The sequence below is a fragment of the Bactrocera neohumeralis genome, chromosome 3 (genome assembly GCF_024586455.1).
Source record: "Bactrocera neohumeralis isolate Rockhampton chromosome 3, APGP_CSIRO_Bneo_wtdbg2-racon-allhic-juicebox.fasta_v2, whole genome shotgun sequence".
NCBI lineage: Eukaryota > Metazoa > Arthropoda > Insecta > Diptera > Tephritidae > Bactrocera > Bactrocera neohumeralis.
Genome location: NC_065920.1, coordinates 23,031,609 through 23,051,395, shown reverse-complemented (window position 1 = coordinate 23,051,395; position 19,787 = coordinate 23,031,609). Strand labels below are relative to the sequence as shown.

Sequence of the window (19,787 nt, the reverse complement as noted above, 5' to 3'; positions counted from 1 at the left end):
TAATGCTTCTTAAGCAGATTATAATTGCATGGAATCAGTCGTAAACATAATGGCTGTATACACGCCCAAACATAGAACACACACACACATACACATACACGCGAATAGTAGAGTTATGCCAATGTTAAGTTTGGTCCAATGAATTGAAGCGCGAACAGTCGCGGCGCAACGAATGGGGGTTGTGGAGATTTGTAGCTATTGTTACGTACTGATATTACAGCAAATGTGCCAACAATAACAACAATGCGCTAAGCAAACAAAATCAGAAGCAGCAGCAGCAGCAGCAGTTGTGGCAAGCGACATCAAAGTTTATGTTGGCGCTGTACACAGCGGCGCAGAGGCCAATGTTGCCTTACACAAACACACAACTACAACGTGTATACACGAAGGCGAATGTGTGTGAGTGTGTGTGCGTAATATGTTGGGGCATAAATTTCACATTCGCGTTCGTGCTGGCGCATTTGTTGTTGGCACAATAAACTGGCTTACAAACACACACATGCATGTGTATGTACATATATGAATGTGAGTGTGTGTTTTTGTTGTAATGGCTACACTTTAGTAAGCTGACATGTATGTACATACATATGTATATGCACTTGTGAGCATGAATTCGCGCTTATTGTGTGTTGTGTGGCATGTCCTGCCGCAGGCGTGCTGATAATTTATGAAACTGGGCATAACCTCAACATAAATTTATCATCGGCCGAAGCAGCAGACGTGTCTTCGTAAGCATGTTACAATATTTCTTGAGTATTTTTCACAATAATTCATCTATACATATGGGTGTAAATGCACATGCATGTAACGGCTTTTTAGGTCATTGCGAGCGATATCTTTGCGCCAAGACTTCTTTTACTTATGATTTAATGCTTCTAATAATGTCACTGATTTTTTTGCTATTGTAGCGTAAGGTCGACGTTAAAGACGCGCGCTGCCCTCAAATGAAGCTGGCTTATTGGCACATAAAAATAATGTGTTTTTTTCACATTTGTATGTGTGTGCAAATACACACATACACTTACATATGTATCCTTTTCAAGCACATTCAATTATATACAGCAGCTCCTTTCAAAGCACATATGTACATTTGTATGTGTATGTGTGTGTGTACATATGTGTAAGCGCCGTCCTTTAGCGCCTCTTTAGTATTCACCAGCTTGCCTGTTTTCTGCACTTGACCCACCTTTTTGCAGCAATGCAGCTGTAGTAACTGTAATTTCGCGTGCTTTGCACTCTCACCTTTTCACTTTGTGCGCTCACCAGTTGTTTGTAATGGCATTTTGTTGGCGTAGGTGCACACATTTTTAGCGCACTGACGAATTTTCTAAAATTGTCAACACAAACAGCCATACATATATGTAGTACATACGTACATGGTGTAAGTGAAAATATTAAGAGTAAGCAAACACGCACGAGCATACAACAACAAGCATGCTAAAATTTTAGTTTAGCGAATTTAATGAGCTCAGCGCTCAGCCCGGTTGATTCTTCTACAAAGCAGATAACTTTTTAATTTTCAACAAGTTAAATATTGACATTAACGAGTTCGCGTTTAATCCTGGTTTATCTGGAACTGCAATACATGAGGTTTCTGAATTTTTATATTTTCAGAACACGTTGCATGAAGAGTAACTGCTCAAAATCTACAAAAAAAGGCGAGACAAATTGATTTCGAGATGACAGCTTGTCTGTGCGTACACGATATTACGGTGGAACAAGAACAAACCTTTCACAAATACAAACAACTATTTATAAGAACTTTGATAGACCAATGTGTATGGCCGAACATTTCTTCGGAGATGAAAAAGTTTTCCACACAAGTGATTCCAATAGTTCAGTTTGTATGACAGGTGCATGCCGTAGTGGTTCGATGTCGGGTGTTCCGATACGTGAGCAGCTAATTGGTGAGAAAAGAACGGGTGCAAAATTTCAAATCGATATCTCAAAAACGGAGGGACTAGTTCGAATGCATTGTGATAAAGAAGAAATTGCAATTTAAATTGTCCGGATAAATGATATTTCAAAAAAAAAAAATGTAGTTTGCTAAGTTGGTAGGACTGTCCTTAATTACTATGCGAAATATGATCACGATTTGTCAATCAGTTTGTTTACAGTAGCTTCTTAAGTCGGTACACCTCAGTGATTTTTACAATGGATCAAAATATTGAACAAAGAATTTGTCGCAAGTTTTGTATTTGTAACCAAATTTCGTGTACAGAATCATTGCTAATGTTGAAAAAGGCTTACGGTGTTTCAGTTTTATCAAAAACACAAGCCTACGAGTGGTATAAAGCCTTCAAAGACAGTCGTGAAGACATGTCTAGTTCTGGACGACCTACAACCTCTTCAACTGAAGAAAATATTAAAAAAAAGTGGAAGATATGGTGCTTGAAAATCATCAGGTCAGACAAGTATTAGAGAGATGGCAAAAGAGCTCCACATCTCTCGCGGGTAAATTCGAATGATTTTGCTAAATATTTTGGGTATGAAACGCTGAGGTTTTTTTTCCAAAAGAGTACCGCAAATAGCTCTCTTTGAACATGGTTGAACGTACGAATTCGCACATTTACGGAGAACATTATAACTGCCTATGAGACATAGGTTTATGAGTTTGATATGCAAACAAATCATTGGAATAGAAGGGAAAAAAACGAACCTAAACCAAAAAAAAAAAAAAACACGGCAAAAATCAAGTTGATTCTCATTGCTTTTTTCGATATTCGTGGTATGGTGCAATTTGAATTTGTACCGGAGGGTCAGACGGTCAATAAGGATTTCTATTTGGCCGTATTGAGGCGTTTGCGTGAGAACATCCGTCGAAAACGGCAGAAATTGTGGAAGAACAATTCATAGATTTTACACGCTGATAATGTATCGTCGCATTGAGCCACGATTGTGACCGAATTTAAGGCCAAAAACTATAAATCAACCACCGTATTCACCAGATTTGACACCGTGTGGTTTTTCTGGTACCCCAAATTGAAATTGCCGCTCAATGGAAACTGTTTTCAGTCGTTCGAAGAGATAAAACAAAATTCGCTGAAGGTGTTAAAGGCCATCCCAAAAAGTGCTTATGAAAAGTGTTACGGGGACTGGAAAAATCGTTGGCATAAGTGTATCACAATCTGGTCCAATGAAAGGGGCTGCATAGTAAGAGTTTTACCACCTCCTTTACAATGATGAACTTGCTCGCTCTGCAGCGGCTACTAAGCTGCTGGGGCCTGAACCCTTCTTTGCAGTGGCTATAAAATAATTATGCCGGAAGGAAGAAAGATTGGAAAGAGATAAGCATTAGCAGCAAGCCAGTGGGTTGCTGGAAGGCTCAACCTTAGGTTTAAACTGGTTAAAAAAATTATATCGTAGATGCTCTAAATATAACGATAACAAAATCCATAAATGCCAGCTTTAGGCATTCTCATAATCTTGCTCATAAGCACAGGAAAGGTGGAAGAAAGGGTATCAGTCACCATAAGGGAGTTCGAGATTACTTCAGCTGAAGTATTTGGGAGTAATATTAGACACTAAGTTAAAACTTAAGGAACACTTGGCGTATACTTCAAATCAAAACAAATATTTAATGCTCTATCGAGAATGATGGCCAATAGAGGCTGCGGGCGTTCCAACCAGCATTTTTTTAATAGCAAAAGCAATGAGTTCCGTGATATTACATGCAGCACCAATATGGATACAGGCGCTAGACATAAAATGATATCAAGCGATGCTGCTGAAGTACCAGCCAGCATGTCGTCTATTGACATTCAGGTAGACGAATTCACCCGACTATGCCAGCTATCAGAGCCGTCTAAAAGGAGGAAAAAAGCAGAAAGAACTTAGAGCCTTACAATGTGGCGGCAACGGTGGCAAATCTCATCCAAAAGACGATGGACCCACAGACTGAACCCAGACATTAATTCGTTGAGGGACAGACGATATGGGAATCTGAATTTCCACCTAACCCAAATAATGAGTGGAACACGTATTTTTTCAGTTCTCCCATTTTCTAAACATAAATAATAGCTAAAATCTAGGTAGTATAACGGTGGAACACTTATAGTATGTATCAGTCCTCTGATAAATGGAAAGCTATCTGCGAAGCGTCAGCTCTAATTAGGACACAACTAAGAAACTCACAATAGATTAGAAGTCAGTCAGTCCGTGCAATTAAAGAGACTTAAATGTATATTTCTCTCACATGAAGTAACACCTAATCCGGTGGTTCCGTAAGAGGGGATCCATGAGTTTGGAGTAGGGTAGGTTTAGCGGGATAAAGTCCGCACTCCGGCTTTTGATGCTTCTCCCTAAAAAAAGGCATACAATGCGGTAAAGACGTTGTTGACTGGAACAAGGCAAAAACCGCAAGTTTAGAAGAGGTCGAAGTGCTTACCCTTATCAGTTGGACTGACCTATTTCGTGACAAGGGTGCCTGTTCATCGGCGAATGGACAGGAATAGCAAGGTTGATGTGCTAGCAAGGAAACAAATCTTATTCTCGTTATTACCGATTTCTTTCGTTGTCTGCTTGCCGTATTCAGTACAACAGTTAAGCCCGACGAGTCCTGTTATACTGTCATTACAAGCGCAATTCTTTTTCTTCCTTCTCTCTTGCCAAACATTTTCTGATTGGAATTCATGCGGTAAGATAAAGTATTTTCAGAAGCTAAAACTGTTTTTGAGATGGCAAGAAAGAATTATCTTAGCATATACTTTTTGACTAAACAAAGTTTGACTCTCACTTTTTAAATCATCTTGAAGAACTCTGTGAAAATTAATCGCCATTGGATTAGTCGTTATACAAAGGTTTAATTTATCTTCAAGAATATTAGATTTGTAAAAGACGCGAGTGTAGTGTTTTTCCCTTATCGGAGTTAAGGAACGAAACCTAACCTCATGGTAAAACCTCCTTATCACATGTTTCTTTAGTGCTTTGCCTGTGAGGCTAAGGGATACTGGTCCAAGTAGAGGTATTTTTTTCAAAAGCCTCTTTTTGACAGATCACACGTGTGTCGAGTAAAGCTGTCATGCTATTTTGTTCAGTATTGTTTGGCATTTCATTATGGAAAGACTTACATACATTTGAACAATGTGTACACGAAGACCGTGAAAAGTCGATTCGGCGCCGTTTGCAGTAAATTGAAAGCGTTCAAAATACAGCTTCTACAAGTTCTGTTTGTACAAGTACTGAAGCCGGTCTATGGGCTCTTGAAAAGTTCCAAGAAGATTCGACGTTTTCGAGCCAAATTTTGTTCAGTGATGAGGCCCATTTCTGGGTCACATAAAGAGGCAAAATTGCAACATTTGGTACAAAGAGCAAGAGCTGAAGAGATTCAAGAGCTGTCATTTCATCCAAAAAACACAACTGTTTGATGTGCTTTGTGGGCCGGTGAAATCATCGTTCCATATTTCTTTAAAAATGATGCCGGTGAGAACGTAACCATCAATGGCGACCGTTGTCGCGCCATAATAACCGACTATTTGATGCCTGAACTTGAAGTTCTCAATCTCGACGACACTTCCCACATATCGCATCAATTAGTCATCGAAAATTGGACTCAACGGATGGACCATCTGAGACTAGCCGCGGGCAACATTTGAAAGAGATATTTTTCAAAAATTAATTGTAAAGAAAGTTCTTTCGGATGACAACAAACATTTCTCATTAAATTTGAAGCATCTGTGTTTTTATTTTTTAACTAGGGAATGGATCACTTTAGCACCTACTTATCACGTGTTTCTGTAGTACCTTGCCTGTGAGGCTAAGGGTTACTCTTATTTACATGTTTTAGAATATTCTCACAAACTCTACTAGTGTCTCCAAAACCATTCTTGTTGGAATATGAAATGTTTGGCTTTTTAAGTAGTACGCACTTGTCTTCTAGGAAACCTCTATAAGAAATTTGCATCGAATTTTAAGTAGCTTATTAACTTTAGTACCCACTGTACAACCTATATTCTACGCGAATTATTTCTACGCATATACATATATGTATATGTGTATATATATGTATGTACATAGGTATATTTTCGTGAATGCTGCTGAGCCTCTGCGTATATTTAGAGAATTTCAACTTGTTTTTTGCTTTACATCATAGTGGGTGTGTATGCAACGTGGGTGTATGGGTGTGCCTTTACAGATGCGAGTGCGAGTACGCTACACACGGAAATACAAACGAAATAGTGTTTGAGTGCGTTTGTGTGTGTGTGTGTTGAAGCTTGCGCGTGATTTTTCCTGGCAGGGGGTGAATTATACATATATTTCCATTCATGCTCAACACTCGGCTTCATGCACAGTCAATGAGTCTGCTGAGACGCGCTGCAAGCCATAGCGTAGCTGCTGCTTTGCTTTCGCCTGCCTATTTGCTGATATTTATTTTTTATTTATATTTTTATTTTTGGCAGCAAAAGACGGCAGAGTTTAAAAGAAATGTCCGAAAATTTTGCATATATTTTTATAAATAAGAAAAATATATATATATTTTAATTTTATGCGCTCTTCCTTTCACTTTTCGTTTTTCTACACACTTCACAAAATATTTGCACGTTACTGTAATTATGCGCAAATTTATTGCTTAACTCATATTTCGATTTTTTCACACTTTCGCACATTTTTTTTTTTTTTTTTTTTTCGCTCACTCTCCCTTAAAGTCACTTTCTTCTTCTTTCTTTACATATTTATTTGTTATATATATATTTGTCATATTTGCTGCCGTCGTAGTTTTCCCACATTTGCGCTTTATTTCACTCATATTTTGTGTGTGTGTGTTTTTTGTTGTTTTCTTGTTTTGTCATTTGGCTTTTACCGTTGCTGATGGCCGTTTTTACGCACTGCGGTGGACACTGCGGTCCAATGGTGCTTTCAAAATTAATTATTCACTTGCCCTGTTAAATTAACATTTGTTTAAGGCCTCATCATCATCAGCAACAACAACAACAACAGCAAAAATAGCAAAAACAATATCATCATCATTACCATCTTTGCTTGCTGGCCGTATGAATGGATGGCTAACAACGCTTGCACGAGGAAATTGAGTGCGCGAGAGAATGGTTGGGCAGGAAGTTGCCTGCACATGGACGTAACTGTAAAAAAAGAGCGTTGGGCACACAGCTACACACATTTATATGTATGTACATACATATATAATATATAAACTTATATAGTATATTATATTGAACTCCTACAAAAGTGAGCCGACGTACGAATGAGTACAAGGACTCTATAAAATTTTCAGCCTTTGCGAATGTACGACCAACCAAGCGACCTACCGACCGAACGAGCAACTGTAAAACGGCTGCCTGTGACACTAGAGCGACCAGCAAAACGCTGGCAGCACAGAAAGGCAGAAAAAAATTTAATAATTTCAAAAAAAAAAAATTAAGAAAATTAAAAAAAAATTAAAAAAATTAAAAAAATTTGGAAAAATTAAAAAAAAATTAAGAAAAATTAAAAAAAAAATTAAAAAAAAGATACGAAAAATTAAAAAAACATTAAGAAAAATGAAAAAAAAATTTACGTTAAAAAATTCATACAAAAATTTTTATTTTTCAATTTTTCTTAATTCACTTTGCGTTACAAAAACGTCATTTAAAGACTTGTGTCCAATAAAAATCACAGAAAAAATCTACTAAGGCCTACTGCAGGCAATGCCTTTCAGCAGCTTTACCGTCGTTTTTGGGCAGCGTAACACAAAACCGTAGATCAGTTACACATTTCCGCAACAACTTTGCAGCTTTCACGTATATATTTTCTGCCAAACATAGAAGCGCAGAATTATCATACATAATTTTTTGCACGATTATTACATTTCATTTTCGCATTTGCTTTGCGCACATTTCACATGTAATTTTCACGATTTCCGCAAATTGCACAATTTTCTTTCTTCTTGCTTTTTTTCCACACGATTTTCGCACAAAATCTTCAACTTGCTTTCATTGCTTCATTTTCAGCGAATTCCAATTACCGTGAAAAACTGTTACCGAAGTATTTGATGGAAAAGCACAAAAAATAATGGAAAAGTTGTCGCGAGTAAGGAAAGAAAAAACACAAATTTCTTTAATTCCAACAAAATCCACAACGGCAGCGGCGCAGCACAGCACAGCACAGCAAATTATCAACGACACCGACAGCGACTACAACGACTTCGAACGACGGCGACGACTACGACCACAACGCACGAACAGCAACGCCAGTACTCATCAGGCCAAACGGCTCACGTATCCTGCGAACCCAATATTGACGACAGCTGCTCCTGCCAATGCTGCTGCTGCAGTGTACAAGTATAAGCGCCTATTTCTATGCTTTGTGCGATGTTTTCGTTGTTGCTCAGTATTCACCGCTGCAGCAATGTAAGCGCGCTCACTACACATGCTCGCTGCTCTCTCTCTCTCTACACGCTGCGCTAAATTATGTACAAAGTACTTCCTAAGCGTATGTCGCACTAGCTACGCGCTCTCTTTGGCAGTTCCTTGATATTTTTTTTCGTCCTTAAAGTACATTAAAATTTCGAAATATTTTCACCATGGCGCCTTTCAGTTTCCTTAGCCGCTCAAAGCTTGCTGGCATGTGTGCTTTTGTACCCACGCGCGCTGTTTGGTATACTGTTGGCACTCTCTCTCTCTCTCTCTCTTCTTGTAAGAGAACGAGAGCGCCAGCAGAAATTGTGACGTGACAAGGATAACAGTATATTTGGCGTTTAGTTTGGCGTCAGCGTCGAAATGACAAAAAAAAAAACATCGCACAAACCATGTGCTGTTTGGTAAGGCAAATTAGTGTGCCGGAATTCGGATTTAGATTTTTATTTTGAACCAGAGGCTCGGAATCTAGACAATTATATATACAGTTGAACTTCCCTAACTGGAATCACTCAAGATTTCGAGTTATGGAAGTTCACTGTTATATATTTACATATGTACACGAAGACTGTGAAGAGTCGATTCGTTGCCTTTTGCAGCAACTCTGACTGACGAATGGAACGACTTGTCGCCGTTTAAGTCCAGATCTTAAACGGAAAACGTACGATATACAGCTTGGGCAAGAACTGAAGCCGATCGACCTTTCCAAGTGACATCGCTTCGCTCTATGGGGTCTTGAAAAGTTTGAAGAAGATGCGACGTTTTCGAGCCAAATTTTGTTCAGCGATGAGGCTAATTTCTGGCTCAATGGCAAAACAAGCAAAATTGTCGCATTTAGGACGAAGAGCAACCTGAAGGGATTCAAGAGCTGCCATTTCATTCAGAAAAACAACGGTTTGGTGTAGTTAGTTGGCCGGTGGAACTATCGGTCCATATTTCTTCAAAAATGATGCGGGTGAGAACGTAACCGTAAATGGCGACCATTATCACGCAATGATAACCGACTATTTGATGACTGAAATTTAAGCTCGTGATCTCGATGACTTTTGGTTTGAACAAGACGACGCCACTTCTCACTCATCGCATCAATAAATGGATTTGAGAGATCACTTCGGTAAGTAGATAATTTCACGTTCTGGGCCGTTCGATTGGCTACCAAGCTCATGTGATATCTCACCTATGTATGTGGATATGTAAAGTCTAAAGTCTATGGGGACAATTCTGCTTCGATTCAGGCCCTAGTGCAAAACATCACGCGCGTCATTCGCCAGTTACCAGTCGAAATGCTCGAACGAGTCATCGAAAGTTGGACGGATGGATCAACTGAGATGTAGATAATCTTAAAAAAATAAGTTCCAAGGGATGATCTTTCGACTGAAAATAAACATTCCCCATTACTTTTGTAGTTTCTGTGTGTTTCTTTCAAAAAGTAGGCAACCTCGAAATGGTTCACAAAGGTACATTTTTATCAGTAAAAAACGATCTCTCATTTTCACATGTTGGAGTTCAAAAATCATTGTATTGAGTCTATGTGAGCTAAGGGAAGTACTGACCCGATTCAACTCATTTTGGACACACAGGTATACCATTGTCATAAAGGATTATAACGCTAAACAATATTTGGTTCGAAGACGTAGGATCTACTTGCAACTTTTCAAGAGTCTATAGAGCGAAGCGATGTCAGTTGGGAAGGTCGAGGGCTCTAGTGCTTGCACAAGCTGAACAACGTGAATTTTCGTAAAAAAGTTGAACGATTTATAAACGTGGTTCAGAGCTAAGTCTTTCGATGATGAAATACCAAACAACACTGAAGAAAAATAACATGGCAGCTTGACACGACTCATAAAAAAAGTAGCTCTACTTGGATCACCAGTTAAATAGGAAAAAAATACATTTTTCTTATTGCTTTTGTATATTAATTGCCTTCGCTTCACGCGCCTTTCTGTGATAACGACTAAAATAGTAAAAATATACTAGTTTTGTTGTTGTATATAAAAATAGGCATATTTTCTAGTGGAGACAAGAAAAGTAGCATATTTTAGTCCTCTGAACATTCGTACGCAATAGGGTTATTCACTTTTTAGGTTTCACCCATGGATAAGTCCGAAATCACAGTATCATTAGAGGTCCTGTTTTAGCGCCATCGAATACTCCAAAAACCAAAAAATTAGTTCACGTATATAGGACAGACGGCTCATTCTCTTGAACTTACTGCATCTAACCTATGTAAAATCCGAAAAAGATTCCTGCATCTTTCCAAGAAATTAGTTGCCTCAGCACCCGACATGTACTTCAATTTCGGTTCGGTTCGAGCAGAGCACTACCTTACTAATGGCACTATCAACTACTGCGTGATGATGAATACGCTACTCATTCATTGCTGTTAGTAAAAAGCAGCTTCTATGGCGGTCTCTTTTGATTGTGCGCCTCTTCTACTCAACGAAGAGTGTATTTATAATTTGATGATAAGCGGACGGACGCTTGACACACGATCCGTGATAAGAGCAGTTGGCTGGCGCACCAAACAGATTACCCCCGGCGATCCAATTGAGCTAATAATTCAGTTTCAAATCAATACTCAAACGGAATAGACTGACTAATCGCCGCGAATGGTGTTTGATACGGAATAGTGGTTGATGAAATTTTGAAAAAGTGAAGACGAATTTGAAAAAGTGCAGTCAAATTTTAAAATAAAGTAATATTGAAAATTTAAGAAAATATTCGTGTTTTAAAATAAATGAACTTTACTAAAAGACAACAAAAAAGTGTGTCTCAAACGTTCAATTAGTTAATCCAGTGAAGTGGTGATGTGAAAAATGGAAAAGTAAAGTATTGCAAATTGCAATTCCAAGATGAAGTTATTCGCATTCAGCAAAAATAACCGAAATATTTATTACTTTATTTTTTTTTTAGAATTCTGCGTCAAGTAAAATCGTTTTTCAAAGCCTTATTATGTTTCCTAATTGCCTGCTGTCTGTTGCCGATGGTGATATTGTCCTTTGTATGTAAGTACGGTGATCATGTGTGCGCTTAACTAACAGGCATGATCATCAAATAGTGTATAAAAATTATACAAAAATCATTGTTATATTGAAAAACGAAATGCGGAGTTTTTTTTAAATTAAAAATAATACTAATATTACTTTAAAAAATTAATAAAAATAATCAATAAAAAATATAAAAAATCAGCGTAAAAAATATAAAAAATCATTGAAAATTTTATAACAATAATATGCACTGTATATTAGGGAGGTCCTTAAGAAAACAAATGAGCGTTTTTTTAATGGCTTTAAACATATAAAATATGTAAAGCCAATGAAAACAAATCACAATGTGCAAAAAATAGTACGACTTTGTTCATAATTTCAAAATTCTTAATTTAGTCTTCAAACACTAAGTCGTCTCACTCAAAGTAATCCAGTTCTGCGCCAATATACTTGTGCCAAGGTTTTTTCCAATCCTCGAAACAGTCTTCAATTGATTCAAAACGGTTTCTCCGGGGTAGTTATTTGAGTTCGCTGAATAGCCAGAAGTCACACGGCGCTAAATCAGGTGAATACGGTAGTCGCAGTACGATATTGGGTGAAAATTTGACTAGAAACTCACGAAGAATCAATTCAGTATGCGACGGTTCATTATCGTGGTGCAAAAACCAAGAATTCTCGAACCATAATTACGTTCTTTTTTACGAATAGCTTCACGAAAACGATGCATATAACTCAATTGGTAACCCTTGTTGACAGTTTGGCCGGTCGGAAGGAATTCGGAGTGCAACACACCTCACACCTTGATTTTTGACATGGTTTTTTTTGGCTTCTTCTCACCTTTGTCACAATATTCGGCCGATTGATCTCAGTTTCTGGCATCGTCATAGATCAAAGTCTCTGATTGATGGTCGAAGTCCTTTTTCGATCGTGCTTCTTTTTTTTTCAAATTATCTTTGCTGATCTTTCTGATATTCCAAGATCTCTGATTGATGGTTCGATTCTCAAGCACCAATTTCTATATTTTGTTGACGTATTGATCATCAGTTGATGTTTCTGGCCATACTGAACGTTTCGGCACCAGAAATTAATAAATACTAAACACTAATGATTGTTTTGATGTGACATTTGGCACAGAAGTCACTGACAATCATACCCACCTAAAAAAAGAATATTACGACCAATGGCCTTTCGCACGAAATTTAAATTCAGTCTTACTATTTTTTGCCCACAATAGAATTATGTGGTCATACTATCAGCGGAGATAAGTATATACATATAACCTTTCTAAAATTGAAACAATAATTATACCCAAACTTTGAGCAGCCACTGTATGCATGTCCTATGCAAAGAGTCTCTAAACTCTATGCACAAAAAATCATATTCATATATTTTGGTGGCTGCACTTTTTTTTTTGAAATATTCGGTGATAACAAATTATTGACTACAAACAAACCCATGCACTAGCAATCAAACGTATTTATGTATATATTTTGTACATAGTCCACCTATCAGCTAAATAAATTAAAGCAATGTGAAGGTATAGTGATAGCCGGTGTTGCGCACCGGCTCTAGTCTACAAAAGTTCCAACAAAAATGTTTATTTTTATTCTAAATAATAAAATACTATTTCGGATTTAAAGTTCAAGGCCAGATGCAGGGAAATACAACAACAAATATTGATAATAATATTATATATTGTAGAGTATGCAATGATTTCGAAGCGATGGGAGGAAGATTGTTTTCGAATTCGAAATTAATTTTGAAGCTGACATTGTTGTGGTGTTTATGTTGGTTTCAAGGGAAGCTAAATTAGTTGAGTACCCAGCTCAAGTTCAGGCTTAATCGATTATTGAGACTAGGATTTGGACTACATTCACAAACCACAATAAATTAATAAGCCCAGGATAAACTTAGAAGCTTAGAATTTGGAACACCTTCTCCTCTCCGTTCTGATTTATTTCGAATAGAACTAAAGAGGTTAAAAGTGTAGTTGCGTCAATGCATTTTTTGTTTTATCCTACACACATACATACATACATATATTTGTATTTGCATTTGTATTTGTAATACATATATGCCACAGAGTGGGAACCTATCCAACTAGCCAATCAAATCAAATAAATCACAGTGAACTTTGCACACTTCTCGAACTGTGTTAAGCATAAGCGTCATCAACAACAACAATTACAACAACGAAACAAAGTCAGTCATTATGAACTTTGAATGTTTCTATTACTCATTAATCGCCTTTTTCTGTGTGAAGATAAGCAAGCATTGGGCCTCACTCAATAAAAATTGTAAACAAAAAGAGAAAAGCATATATATGTACATAAGTATACATTATGACAAAAAAGCTGCCGGGAATCGTAATTAAATTCTAAATGATATTTCAAGAAATGTAAACAACCAGATAGCTTGATGACTTTTCCTATGCTAGAATCTAGTACTACAGATAACCATATTTCCTGACCCCTTTTGGTGTTGTTTCGTCATGGAGACTGAATTTACCGACCGTTGTGCCTAAGATACTTTCTTTGCCCACCTTGGCATTAAGTCACCGCTACTTTGTATGGCCCTGTAGTAAATGCCACATGAACTTACAACGCCAAACGCACTACTTGGACAGCGGTGATGTCAATCTTTACTCTTACGAGAATATCAGCCATCTCGGCAGCGGCATCTTCCCAATTAAGGGACCGGACAATCTAGGAGCATGCTCTTAAATTGTAATCTTTAATACGTTTGCAGTAGTCGTCATCCAAAGGGGGATCGCTCATCCGAGGCTGTTTTAATCTTTTCATAAAGATACTTAGCCCAAGACCGGAAGTCGTGAGCTGCTGGAGCCATATGTAAAAGACACGATTCTGGCCACTCCCAAGTGAATGGCGCTCAGAGAACTTCCCTCACTTGCGTGAACTTTAACACTTGGCTCCATCCATTCAATTTTGTGTGCGGAATCACATTTCTGGGACCGCAAATTCAGAACGTTCGATACGGTCCTCGGTGATAATTGTTTGTCGCGAGATTAATAGAAACTATTTAAAGAGGGTCGAGAATGCGTTGACGACGAAGCGCGCCCAGGAAGGCGATCAACAACTCTGTCAAACAACAACAACAACTGTCAATAAAATAAAGTAATTGGTGCTTGAGAATCGACCATTAACAGTCAGCAGTCTTACTGGTATCGTTGGAATATCGGAAGAATCAGTGAAAACCATTTTTAAATATCATTTAAGTCTAAGAAAAGTGAAAGCACGATTGGTTCCAAAATCATTCAATTTTTTCGAAAAACAGTGCGGCATTAACGTCTATGAAACAATACTCTCCGACTGCCTGCGTGTCAAGAAACGTATTATTATTGACGAAGAGTCTTGGATCTATGCTTACGGCCCGGAAACAGACGATCAATCGGCCGAATATCGTAGCCCCGATGAGCCGAAGACGAAAAAAACCACGTCAAAGCGTCAAAAATCAAGGTTATGTTTACAGTTTTCTTCGATTATCGAGGGGTGGTGCATTCCCAATTTCTTCCGACCGGCAAAACTGTAAACAAGGAATACTATTTCACTGTTATGTATCGTTTGCGCGAAGCTTTACGTAAAAAGGGCCGGAATTACGGGCCGACAACTCTTGGTTTTTGCACCACGATAATGCATCGTCGCATACTGTATTGATGCTTCGTGAGTTTTTCGCTTAATTTTCAACCAGTATCGTGTCGTGATCACCGTATTCACCTGATTTAGCTTCGTGTGACTTCTGGCTATCCAACAAACTCAAACGACCGCTCCGGGGAAACCATTTTGAGTCAATTGGAGACATTAAACGTGTATCGCTACGCGCATTGGAGGCTATTCCGAAAATTTACTTTAACAACTGTTTTTAGGATTCGAAAAAACGTTGGCACAAGTGTATTGTGGTCAAGGGGGATTACTTTAAGGGAGACGCCATAGATTTTGAAGTAAAAATGAACAATTTTAAAATTAGAAATAAAGTCCTACTATTTGTTGCCCACATTTTATAAATTTGGTTATCTCCGATCACGTCTCCAGGGTGTCCTAAATCTGCTCGGACTAAGATTCTAGAAGATGTTCCAAATATTTGTGCCTAGACTCCGAAGATAAAATATAGTTTCAATACCTTTGTAATTTGTTGAGAATATATGTAAGTGCTTTGATGCATATGTTATCAAGTGTGCTTTGAATGGAAGTATACTGTATACATATACATACATATGTATAGACAAGAAACTTTATCGCCAAATAAAAATGCACAATTCAAAGAAGCCAAATCTACAACCTTCCAAAATAGATTTATTAGCACTGCTCTTATCACAATGCAAGCTCTGAATATACATAAATAGAAATATATATGTATATATGTATATATATATATACATACAAACAATTATGTATATATATACTATATACAATAACATTCATAAGCACTTTTGTGGAATTCCGAATTAGATCCGGCATGCGGTCCAAAATTCAGATGTCAAAACGGCGCAGTTGTACATACGACTACAGTTAGACTTATACACATACCAATGCATTTTATTAAGAAATATGCACACTTATTATATAGTCATATATTAGCTTGCATCTACAAACACCCTTTACTTGATTAATTCTTTATTAAACCAATGCATTTCAGGTGTCCACTACAGTGATGAGCTGGTTAATTATGTGCTTAGCATCAAATACCCCACACTCACCATCTCAAAATCCAAGAAGATTCGTACTTTTGTCGATACACCACGCAATGCGGGAATATTTCACTTTCTTCTTCAAATTAAAGGTCAGTGTGACTTTGAACAAATAAGACAGTACTATGCCGACAATCTGACGGATGCGCGTGACAAGGCTGGCTACTTGCGTTTTCCGAAATTGCGCCAAAAGCTGGTGACCTGTTGGGGTCACTATGCTTGGGTGAATGATAATAGGTGAGTATAAATAAATATAAGTAAGGAAGAGTCGACTTTGAACGGAATCGAATGAAAGATACTCGCGTAAACTTTAGGATGGTTTTAGATATGCGTCACACTTATTGGCAGGAAAATATATAGTACTATTACCGGAGGAAATGGACAATATTTTTTCTCCTTATACAAAAGATAGGGGAAGTTTTTGTTCAATTTCGTCCTTATTTAGAACAAAACCCTCTTTGTGGTGCGGATACAGATGGAAAACCTAAGCAAACTACCTTCTTTTAGGTAGCGAAGCTTCAGATGAAAACAGTGAACGAGAGAGGGGTGTAGATCGGGGACAATTCATTCCGAGCATGGAATGCTCAGAGGTCTGTATTCTATATCCTCCACGCGCACCGATTTTTTCTTTATGGCCCTGGATAGATCTCTAATTTTGAAAGTTATAATTTATGAGACTGACGAATTTTACTATAATCTTTCCGAGTAGGAACAGATAAGTCCAATGCCACACTTGGACAATTACAAACCAAACCTTTGCAGCGCCAAAAATTCGTGGTAATAGTCCAAAAATTTGGTAAAGGGATTGGTTCATATGGATGGCTGAAGGTGTGAAAACCAAATTATTTTAAGTTTCCAATCGCGAAAGTGGGTAGTCAAGAATGGAGTACCAAACACTTCGACTGTAGGAAACATTTTAGCATTACCACATAGGTAACCCCATATATAGGAAGAGATGAGCTTCAATAAGTCCAAGAAGCTCACTACACCTCTTCATGGTATTAAGTGAGGTTAGGTTAAACTGGTATGCCAATAAGTCACGCTTAGACCAGTTTTGGTCCTTTGCGATACCGGTTGGAGTTCAATTCCTAGGTCCAAGAGAAGTAAACATACTTTAGGATGACTGCGCTTGATGCGAATTTTAACAAACTCTATATATCGAAACCTCTTCCAGTGTATCACACAGCTCTAAGAGTATTCGACGCAGTACCCGTCGGGGGAAGCAGAGGAAAAGAAAGAAAGACCTCCTTGGGAAAGACCAGGTGGAGAAGGACCTGGCCACACTTGGAATTTTCAATTGGCGCCAAACAGCGAAAAGGAAGAAACTGTGCCTATGCCAATAAAGAAGAAGACGAAACCCCTTATACTTTTATGGCGTTAGTAAAACAACACTGTAAATAGGTACCTTCGAACCTCTTGTTAGTCCAATATATTGATACATTTCAAGGAGAAATATGATTAAAAGCAGGACATTGTCACCCTAAGTGGGGTTCCAATATTTGTAAAAACAAATGAGAATTCAAAAATACTTTTTTGGCGACTCAAATAAAATAATTAAGAATTGCAGGTACTTACCAAGTTGTAAGAGATTTGATCTTGATCCAAAGTTCACTATTTATCTGGATCTCAATATATAAGCGCTTTACCAGGAACTTCAAAATACATTTCACCCATGCCTTTTTTCTTCCTTTTCTTCCATGCCTTTCTTCTTTCAGTTCCTTCAATATAAACAATCATGTTGTGCTCAGTGCACGCACGTATCGTGGACGTCCAGTGAGCGACAGTAATATACAAGATTTCGTAAGCGAATTGGCCACTAAGTACATACCGTCCGACTTGCCACAATGGCAAGTAATCATTATACCAACTGCAGTGACTACGTCCAATACAACGAATACAACAGAGGCTGAAAACGAAAATACGTCAGCTGCGACACAAACCATGGTTGGTATACTTACTAACTGATCGCTGTTGAACTCCTTTGTTTATTAAGTTTCTTCTTGCAACCTTAGGCCGATCACTACTACGTGCTCGTGAAAGTACACCATCTAATCATAGCCGAAGAGGAAGATTTACATATTAGCGAAATCTTAATGCTGCAGGAGAATGGACGCAAACCAGTGATAGATATCGATCAATATGGTGGTAGACGGAAGTCGCAAGCCCTATCCTATTTCGTGCGTGAACCCGTGCACATACGACGTCTGCTCCAACACATTGCCGCGCAGATAGTGAATGCCTGGAATGCTTTCATCTATGAGTTTGAATCGCTAGAGACACCAGATGGCTATAGGCCCGTGCATATTACGAACGTTACGCAATTGCTATCGGTGTTACTGATCGTCAGCGTGAATGTGTGCATCGATTATTGGCGCACAATGCAATTGCGTCAGAAGCTGCAACGGCGCTACAATGTGCAGAAAGATAACTATGGTCGTCTCAGAATATTCACGATGTTGTTGATGAAGGAGATCGAGCGACGCAATCTCTCATGGCAGTCGGCTTGGATGTCGATCTGCACTTCGTGGCATCCAACGAATATTGTGAAGACTTGGACTAAATTCTTGTGGCGACTCAATATTAACAATACCATCTTGCTGCCCTACCGCATCTACTGCGAACTGATGGCCATACGTGAGCTCATATTTCGGGGACAAACTCATCTAACGCACACGCATGTGGGTCGCATATCGATATATCTGCCAATGTTGTTGTATGCGCAAATCGAATTTCTCAAGATATGCTATGAAATCTTCAAGGCGCCAGTGAATATTTACGAAGAACTCTTTGTGAAACCTTCAAAAGAAGCGAATATACTGCAATTGAAGTCATATTCTGGACGTAAAATCGTTTCATTCTCCAAGTCCATCAATGCCGCCGAATTGCGTCAACGCCACAACTTTGATGCGACGACTTGTGAATCCGACTTCATACTGGCCTGCCTCGCTGGCGCATTACGTGATTACTTCGCTGTGCATAGTAGTCAGGCGCCAGTGCCACAGGTGCTCAATACGACGTGTCGCACCATTGCCAAGGGTTACTTCACGGAGAACACGGGCAATAAGGCAGAGAATATTGGTGGTGTGGTCTTTCTACAATTGCCGTTGCAGGCACCCAGCCGTGAGCTCGTCCATAAAGTACACACGATTGTGGAAGATATACGTCGCAAGCAAATCATGATCTATTTGGCGTCGCTGGGGCAAACACGCTTCGATCTGCTGACCGCTTTGTTGCCGCGTGTGTTGACGAAGGTTTGTTTGAATTTCTTCTCACACAATTTTCCCGTTACTATTACGGAGATACACGGCGCTACGTCAGATTTTGAAACACTCTGGGGTCATGTGGTGGAGGATGTATTGCTCTTCAGGCCGCCGCAATCGAAAACTTGTGGGTTTCTTCAATTGTTGTGAAATATGAATGTTAATTACCTGAAATAATTTTTTTATATTATTCCAGGTTTATCTTTGAATATTCATCGCTTTGGTGATAGATATCGTTTGGCGATAATGGCCGATACACAACTGGGTCCGGATCATTCTCAAATATCTCGTGCATTTGAAAATTATATAGAAACATTACAACTATGAAGGGGTTTCAACTTATTCATTCATTTCTGTGATTAAATAATTTTGTAATAAAAGTCGGCTAACGAAATTAAAATATTAATAGTTTAATGGGTTGAGGTCGGTATCAACTAATATCTAGTAAGCATTTCAACCAACTAGTCTGAATCATTCATTGAGTCAC

General features: G+C 38.4%; 2 protein-coding genes across 5 annotated transcripts in view; one reads left to right on the top strand and one right to left on the bottom strand.

Moving 5' to 3' along the window:
- The window catches only part of LOC126752032 (uncharacterized), a 63,266-nt gene extending 45,501 nt beyond the window's left edge, over window positions 1–17,765 (bottom strand). For 2 of the 3 annotated variants that reach the window (XM_050462557.1, XM_050462558.1), the window contains exon 1: window positions 7,661–8,221. The gene's annotated coding sequence lies outside the window, so the exon portion shown is untranslated. Of the gene's footprint in view, window positions 1–7,660; window positions 8,222–17,615 lie in introns of those variants that run through there. The other variant, XM_050462559.1, reaches the window with a different exon arrangement.
- LOC126752031 (uncharacterized) lies at window positions 10,932–19,700 on the top strand. 2 transcript variants are annotated; one of them, XM_050462556.1, is made up of 6 exons: window positions 10,932–11,172; window positions 11,262–11,349; window positions 15,989–16,277; window positions 17,756–17,984; window positions 18,053–19,427; window positions 19,497–19,700. In XM_050462556.1, exons 2-6 carry the CDS (start codon window positions 11,301–11,303, stop codon window positions 19,625–19,627), a joined length of 2,073 nt encoding a protein of 690 aa, XP_050318513.1. In that variant the 5' UTR covers window positions 10,932–11,172; window positions 11,262–11,300; the 3' UTR covers window positions 19,628–19,700. The 2 variants fall into 2 exon arrangements, with proteins under 2 accessions (XP_050318513.1, XP_050318512.1); XM_050462555.1 differs by having other exon boundaries at window positions 11,262–11,353.
- Window positions 19,701–19,787: the final 87 nt, after the last annotated feature.